The 9,036-nt window shown below is 41.3% G+C and overlaps 1 protein-coding gene across 2 annotated transcripts in view; it reads right to left on the reverse strand.

Annotated features, from left to right (window-relative positions):
• LOC119655049 (CCR4-Not complex 3'-5'-exoribonuclease subunit Ccr4) overlaps positions 1–8,717 on the reverse strand; it is a 242,595-nt gene extending 233,878 nt beyond the window's left edge. For both annotated transcript variants that reach the window (XR_005249873.1, XM_038060736.1), the window contains exon 1: positions 6,558–8,717. Coding sequence is in view for 1 of the 2 variants with exons in the window: in XM_038060736.1 (XP_037916664.1) it covers positions 6,558–7,356 (799 nt within the window). In the remaining variant the exon portion in view is untranslated. The remainder of the gene's footprint in view (positions 1–6,557) is intronic.
• Positions 8,718–9,036: the final 319 nt, after the last annotated feature.

The following is a 9,036-nucleotide window of genomic DNA, read 5'->3' on the forward strand; positions in this document are numbered from 1 at the left end:
GAAAAATTTCCCAGAAGCGGACCATCACCGCTCTCGGATCATGTAAGTTTGAAAATTCCTTTATACCTGTCCTTCATCTCCCTTAAAAATGTCCATCTTTTGCTACGGTAGATGTAAGTTTTTTCAGTTTTGGTATTTGTTTATGGAAGAATTCGCTGGCATCTCCTTTGGAATAAGTTCCACAATCACCCCATATTGTCGATGGTATACATCCACGGAATATAAATCCAAGGAAAACTGGAAGAAAGGGATCTGTCTCATAACCCGTAACTATTTTGACATAGATAGTTGAAACTGCTTGACATATGAAGAGTGACACTCATGCCTTATATGTTTTCACTCCTTGCCATTTAGATGTTTTGGAATTGAAATGACCAACATCACCTACTGTTAAATAAAAAAAAGCTCTTCGTGGTTTAACCCTAAGAGCTAGCAACTGTACCAGTATCTCATATATATTATGCACTTTAAGGTGGTCGTCTTATAAGATTCTAAAACTGGTAGCGAATGTAGCTTAAAGTTTCTTGCGTTGATCCATGGATAGTTTTATAGTGAACTTGTCATCAACATTTAAAGTGGAAGTTTGTTGAACAGAATGTAGGCCTCTCTGTCCGCTAGTGATAAAAGAGAACTGCTCAAGCGCTTCTTCCAACCCATAGCATCCTATATTCGCCAACGAAAGATAAAAGATTTGTAGATCGTGGTAGATCTAATAGTTGAATCTTGGAGTGTGCTGTTGAAATGTTTATCTATATCTAAACATTTCATTGGTTCTTGCAAATCTTCTTCAGTCTTTGTCCCGTTCACAAGCGGGGTCGGCTCGTCGTGATCAATTTTGCAAATTTTTTTTATCACAAGCGTGATCTGCATGCAATCGCGGGGCTTTCAAATCTCCCGTATCAAGCCACCGTTGTTTCGGCCTGCCTTTATGTCGCTTACCATCGCCTTCGATATTCATACCAATCTTGGCGAGCGTAAATTACATGACCATACCATCAAAGATGCCTCTCTCGCCATTTTGCCACGATTGGTGCAACCCCATAACGATCGCGGATATCCTCATTTTGGAAACGTCTTACGCCACTAGTCCAACGCAACATCTGCGTTTCCATTACCGCAATACGTCATTCATTGTCATTTATAGTCGGCCAACACTCAGAACCATAGAGCGCGTCCGGCCGGACGATACTGCGGAAATTTTAGATTTGAGACGTTCGTTGATACGTCGATCACAAAGAACGCCAGTTGTGCACTGCGAATCCCAACTATCTTCATAAACTGACATTTAACGGTACATATATTCGATGTTGCTTGGAAATATGTATTTGGATTGATGGATCCAAATGAATACACCAACCATATAGCCATACAGCCTAGAGCCGGTGCTGTCGCAGTTGCTATAAACAACGTTGTTGATCGTTTTTGGCAATGTGCCTTCGCTTCCTCCATGACTTTCCAAGAAGCTTGCATTGTTCTCCTGCATTCCTGGGAAAGTAGAATCTATAGCAGGGCATAACCTGCAATGGATTTTTGGCCTCTCTCAATGTATCACATATTTACTGCCACCCCCTCTTCTCATGAAAACATCGACGATCATCTGTCCGAACGCCTTCTCAGGCTGGAGCACATCGATTACACGAATTGATGAAAGATTGGTGCTTTCTAGTTACAATGGCAATTCCCTTTCATATATACTCTCATAAAATAACACACAGAGAAGATAGTCGTGAAACAACCTTAACTTGGTGCTGCATTTCTAAATTGTTGACAAAACATCCTAGGTGCATTTAGCGTTGCTAATATGTCGTATTCATTGCCATCATCGGCAGGAATAATGCTACTCAGGTATGAAAGCTATTCAATATTTTAGATTTTCTGCCCGTTGTTGGTGATTGTTTTCAGTGCGACTTTGCATATCTTGTTTTCTAAATCCAGAGACAATCGGCCAAGGTTTACATCTTCGTGGAAAAGCAAGCAAATGTCATCAACGTAGTCGTAGAGGCTCAGGAAGGATGATATAGCCTGTTGTAGCCTTCCACTTCCACCGGATAAGGTCGCATAAAAGACATCAGCGATAGCTAGAATAAATGCTTAGGAAAGCAAGCCTGTCATATTAGATTTAAGGTTTAGATCCCTTCCTTAAGAGCATGCCATTATTCTGTTCTTACACTCCATGGAGAAGAACCCAGACCCAATTTGAGACTTCTCGCAATAAGCATGTATGGAGTCAGCAAAAAGAAGCCAATTTTGGCTCTAGTGAAACTAGCGAGATATTGCAAATAGAAGGGTCATAGGAAGGAATAGCAGAGTGACTTCGCTATATTAATGCAAGCACCAGACTTTCGATATGGGGGAGGACACATTAAGAACATCTATAAAACGGAGCCTCGAAACAGAGTCCAAAAGAACGGGCAGACTCGCCGAGGATTGGTCTGGCTCTCCTCCCATAGATGCGTTCATCCAGCCTTTGCTACTGAAGATTGAACTGTGCTATAACATCTGTCATGCGAAGGATTTAAAAGTAGTAGAACTAAAGGGGGAGTTGACGAAAAAAGCACTATAAACTACTGGAAGTAAGGCTCAATTTGTCAGCCATTTAATGCAAGTCATGGAAGCGTTGTGAGGGTGAAGAAAAGTAGCCTCATTGGAAAGTGTGAACTGATTTCGGAAGTGACCAGAATTGATGATGGTCTCCAGGAGTTACCAATGAGCAATGAGAAGGCGAGGAAGAAGATCTCTGCAGGACTTCTATGGACCAGTAATCTACAAATTGATCAACTCAAATTGATCAACTCCAACAAGCAGTAAAGCTCTTGGAGAAATTCATCGACATTTCTTCTATTGGAGATGGCGATCCTGGAAGGACCAGCTTAGTGAAACATCGGATAGATGTTAGTAGTCCAACACCGATACGACAACCTCAGAGGAGGATTCTTATGGCAAAGCTAGGCAGAAGAACAAGGCGAGGAAGAAGGTCACTGCAGTGCTCCTACGGACAAGTAATATTCAAAGTGATCATCCCTAGAAGGCAGTAAAGCTCTTGAAGAAATTCTACGATATATTTTCTATTGGGGATGACGATCTTGGCAGGACTAGTATAGTGAAACATCGAAAAAATGCTGGTAGTGCAACCGATCCGATCCGAAAACCTCCGAGGAGGATCCCTCTGGTAAAACAAAATGAAGCCACCTTGCTGATTCAGACGATGCAGAAAGAGGGTATCATCGAGGAGTCCAAAAATCCGTCACCAGTAGTCCTCGTGAAGAAGATGGACGGCGTACTCGATTCTGCATGGATTACCGACTATTGAATGAAGTGACTAAAAATGACAGTTATCCTCTTCCGAGAATAGTTCTCTACTCTTAAAAGTGGCCACTGGTAAGTGGAAATAGTAGATAAAGAGAAGGACAAAACCCATTTTTTCTGTGGGCAATGGCATATGGCAATTCAATGTTATGCCGTTTGAACTTTGCAATGCACCAGCGACGTTCACGTTACGCAGTCTCAATTGGAAAACCTGTCTTGTTTACTTAGATGAAGTCATTATTATCGGAAGGGCCTTCGAGGAGCACGTGAATAACTTACAAGAAGTGCTTCAACGGTTGCAACTGACAAAGTTGAAACTAAATCCAGAGAAAATGTCCACCGTTCTGTAAAGGAGTCAAGTACGTTGGTCATATAGTATCTACCAAAGGTGACAAAATGGATTCGGAGAAAACACTCGCCATAATGAAGTCCCTTATTCCGAAAAATGAACATCAGCTTCTTTGTTTCCTGGGATTAGCCACATATTGAGCATTGGTTTCTTCAGCTAACGGAGAAGGGCAGATACTTGGAATGAACAACACCAAAAGTCTTTGAGGAATTGAAAAGACATCTGTGTGACCCCGGGAAAATTTTTATTGTAGATAGCGATGCAATCAACGTTGGATTCGGAGCGCGTTGGAGAGAGAGCGCTATCGTAATAAAGGGTACTGTCACAGCCCGAGCGAAAGTATTGTGTAACTCACAGGGAGTTGAGTTATTAGAGGTAAGTATTTCCACAAATATCTCTATGGTCAAAAGGTTATTCTGTGAACGAATCATGCATCGCTAAAATGGTTATTTCAATTCAAAAATCACAAAGGTCAAGTCGCATGGTGGATAGAAAGACTTCAATCATACAACATCAAGATTGTTCATCGAAAGTGAAAAGTTCACGGAAATATGGTTATCCTGTCCCGCAGAACATGTTTCCAGAACTGTGGTTACTGTACTTGTCAAGAGAAAAGATGTATCTTCGACGATTTGCGGTTGCCGACCGTAAACTCGAATGATGGATCGAATTCTCTCCAATGGAAGGAGGCTCAGCAAGATGATCCCCATATATCGCCAATAGTCGACTGGAAAAGTCTAGGGAAAAAGCCTGAGTGGAGACATATATCGGGACGAAGCAAAGTCCAGAAAAGCTACTGGGCCCAAAGGAACTCCTTTCAACTGGGCTATGTAATATGAAAACGGAAATGAGAATCTACAGACGGAAGTCCACATGTTATGCGAATAATTGTTCGATGATCCAAGGTTGCAAGAATATTGATAAAACACCACGGAGGGATCTTGGGTGGACACCTTGAAATCAACAGATCGCTAGCTAAAGTACGTCAGAAGTACTATTGGATCTATTTACGTGCTTCCATGGAGGAGGACAGGTCCCTTAATTGCACCACTTGTGCTTCAAACGAAGGTCAACTACGCCGATTAAGAGGTGGAATGCAACGGTACAATATGGGAGTACCATTTGAAAGAATAGCTACCGATATTGCTGAACCATTTCCGGATTTTGAAAGGGACAACAAGTACGTGTTGGTTGCGATGGGTTACTTCAGCAAATAGCCCGAAATATACGCCATTCCAAATCAGTTCCACTGGAGTTCCACGGGAGTTACCTAAGAAGCTTTGAATCCGACATCTTAAAACGAATGTTCAGAGCACTTGGGATTCATAAAACCAGGAAAACACCATTTCACCAGCAGTCGGCCCAAATGGTCGAAAAGTTCAACAGAACTTTGAATGCGAACCTACCTAAAGTGATCAGCGATGGACAACGAGACTGGGACCAGTACATACCACTGTTTTTGACGGCCTACAGGATTTTGGTACATGCGGCACCTGGAGAAACCCCAGCTAGAATTCTATCCGGTAAAGATATCCGAATTCCTGGCGACCTACCCGATCTGCAACAATGCCAATACATACATTCATGGTTCTACAAGAAACTAAATTCCTTTGGCGACGGACCACATGAGGACCTGGTATGACTTAAATGTCAACTCTTCTGGTTTTCAAGAAGGTGACTTAGTAAGACTGCACAACTTGCGATGACAAAAAGGAAGATCGACCAAATTGCAACGCTACTGGTAAGACCCCTATATAATAATCAGACGTCGTAGGTACACCGGATTCAACTACATGGAAAGCCTCAGACAAAAATGAAGGATTGATTGACAAAATGTCAGAGCAGCGTTTTCAAGAGGACAATCTTAGTTCGGGACGAATAAGAACGATGGAGGGTGAAGTGTTGCGAAAACCTAAATGTCAAAAATACGTCAAGTTTTGGTATAGAAAATAATAAAAGTGTCCGTTTTTTAGCCCTAGCGAACAATCTTATATTTTCTTTTGTAAAAGATACAAAATGTCAAGTATCTAAAAATGTTTCCTTTCAGATACATTTCTCCTAAGTGTAAATATGATTGCTAGAGTCCCAACCTTTCGAAAATATTCAATTACAAAGATATCTACAAGCCAAACCAACCCTAGAATATCTGAAGAAATTGGCTTCATCCCCTACCTTTGTTGATTAGAACTTTCCAGTGTTTGGTAAATTGCCAAAGATTTTAAACTTTGACCTGAACTTTCAAGCGGCAAACGCTCCAATTATTGGGTCAATAAAGTCAAGATTGTGAAATGAATTTATCACTTACAATCCTTGAAAGCGTTATTTAGAACGAGGTTGGTGCTCTCTTTCAATAATCATTTGCGATATCTAAGTTAATTAGGGGACAATTCAGATATTTTTCATTATTCAAAATTTGTAAGGCGAACTTAAAGTAGAAAATTTCATGGAAATCGGTTAACAATTGCGTGGAATTTTATCAACGCTATTTCAGGACCAGGAATCGCTGTTTAGATTAAATTTTATAATAAATTAATCCAAATCTAGATAGATATATCTATCAAATCCCCGATGTAAGAAATTGGTCTTAAGATAGAATACTCGCGACTAAGTCAGGAGGTATTTTTTTCTTGGAAAATTTTTCATAAATTTCTCAAGTTTATTGCGAAATCCAATCTTAGAAGGGAAAGGTTTATCTTATTCACAAAAATTATCTATTTCTGTAAACTAATGAATCGCTCTATCTCAGGACAGATGGATATCAACGTCCGAGTGCGTTTGTCTTGCAAAATTAAGGCATTATTTCGACCACATTTCATATTAAAAAAATATCCTTTTTCTCGACCCAACTTACGGAGTAAAATTTCTTTAAAGATGCAAATATCTATATCTAATTTTGACTTACCAATTTGTGGAACATCATACTGTCGCTGTCCGCGAGGACTGCGCAACATCAATTGACTGGCAATTCCGTGTGAGGCCATTTGTAAGTCAGGTGGTCCGTTGTTTCCTATTCCGCCAGGACCTCCGCTGTTGGGAATGGGAGCCCGTTTACTCTGATGAATCTGTTGCTGCTGATCATGCAGTTGTTGCATTTGTTGCTGCTTCTGCTTTTGTTGCTGTTGTGACTGTTGTTTCTGGTTCTTCTTCTGTTGCTTCTGTTGCATCCTTATATCGAATTTCGCATGTTGTTCGACTATTGGCTCATCTAATCGACTAGAACTATCGAATAATTCCTGTAATGCTAGCGGTGGTTCGAGTCTACGATAGTCGTCGATATCTCGTCTAGCGATATCGTCGTTGTTAATGTAGGCGGGTCGCGGAACATGATGTCCCAACAAGTGTTTACTGGCGAATTCATTTTCGCGGAACATCGATGAAAGCAGAGGACCACTAGCGTCAATTAGAGTACTTTCACCGTCCAGATTAGGTTTTGCTATTGACGGTGGTGACATCGATTTGTCCATACCACCTGTCACTGAGGAGGCGCCTACTAGTAGGGGGGAAGATTGCAAGGACTTACTATGTCCGATAATACTGGCGCCGTTCTCACTATCGCTAGAAGACAGTCTACTGTTCGCTATTTCGACTATATCTAAATCGGGCATTTGTCGACGATATGAATCCCTGGCCATGTGCAACGGGTAGGCGCTTCCGTAGAGCACACTAAGGTATGCCAACATTTGTATCGTTTCGCGTAACATTTTATGCGGGACTTGAAGATGAAACGTGGAGATGGGAGGGATGGGCTCAGTTATGTTAACTTCGGGGGGGCTAATGAAAAGGCGGGAAAAGGAGTAGGTTTTCCGGCAGGCCTGAAATGCTTTTATTGTAGACTCAGGAAACGTAATATCCCAGTTGACAGCTCAACTACTAATGCTCAGCGATCTAGATTTGGTCGCTCCTTTTTCGTGGAATGATCTTCCTTCTATTCCGGAATTTGTCTACCTACAGATGAATGGAAAAACACCTCGTACTATTGTCCAGTCTCGGGAGTAGTTAACTGGTCAGCCTTTGATTTAGATTCTTCTATAGTTTTGTTGTCCCTTGCATTTGGATTTCAGTGCTTGTATTGGAATTCCACTTGACGATTTGCCAAAAATCGGTTAAGCTTTTCGTGAAGGATTTCTTCAAAGGTGGGTTCTGAGCACATGTGGGAGAGATGGTTGGCTTGAATTTAGAGTTATTGATGTTCTCTGGTGACAAAAGCTATTTTCTTCCAGCAGATGAAATCGTCCTTTCACTTCGATTATTACGGGCTAATTAGTCCATTACGGGGCACCGATGTTCAACGTAGGTATACCTTTGGAATTTGCCGAATGTTGATGGTAACCAGCATTGGAACAATCTCAAATTTGTGACGTAATTTTGAAAAAGGATCAACCGATCAACGAGCCTTAACACTTTTCTATTATCTCACCAATTCCGATGAGTTTTTAACACTTCGCGGGTGATTGAAGGAATTTGAAAGTGTATCCTTCCGAATGCACTATCACTATGCAATTTGTTTTGAATGATTCTTACACCGGATCTGGTTGGACACTTACAGAACGAATCTGCACGGGATTAACAAGAAAACGAACCTCATTCTTTTCACTAACAAACCAACGAAGAACAGTATCTTTTTTTTTGGTTAAATGAAATCCTTTCAAGCCGGATGAGAGAGAATTCGTTAGCCTTTCGGTTTCGGCGATGTTTTAAAAGAACTACTCGCGATTTCGACCGAACGCGTTTTTTGGAACTCGTTTGTTTCGGATTGCGGTTACAAGTTGGACTGTTTCCTACAACTTTGTTTGGGACTCGATCCTTATCTGGCTTCGAATTAGAATTTTACTTTCGAAATTATATTACAATATTCTACAGATAACTAAGGGGGTTAAAGTGACCACCCTGCAAGGCCGTTTTGGCCATGACGCGGCTTTGCAACGTTCTTTGCGTAACTTAAATTAATATTGCCTGGCTAAGGGATGAAACGCGAATGATGTTGCGATAACTCCGTTCAACTTATCTCGGGCGAATCATGAACGAACCGAGTCAGAAAGGACATGCTGTGTGTGTAGAGAGGGGGTCGAACAATAGTACACAGAGAGGCTTTCTTCGTTTTTCTACCTCCGCTTTCACCCCGTAAGCTTACTTGTTAGCCTCATCAGAGTAATAAAACTGCCAGGCCACAAAACTGAAAGGAAAGCTTCGTATGGGCCAGCGGACGTAAGGACCTACGAAGCTTCTATTTGTCTGGACACTACTGACAAACTGACGTGACAATCCCGTGAAAGATACAGAAACTCTCTCTCGGAAATACTTTATGTGGATACAGCTAGTATGGGAGAGTGGAAAGAAGGAAAGCTCTCCTTCTCCGTCCTGATTAATGCTTTTAGGATATC

The sequence above is a fragment of the Hermetia illucens genome, chromosome 4 (assembly GCF_905115235.1).
Source record: "Hermetia illucens chromosome 4, iHerIll2.2.curated.20191125, whole genome shotgun sequence".
Classification (NCBI taxonomy): Eukaryota; Metazoa; Arthropoda; class Insecta; order Diptera; family Stratiomyidae; genus Hermetia; species Hermetia illucens.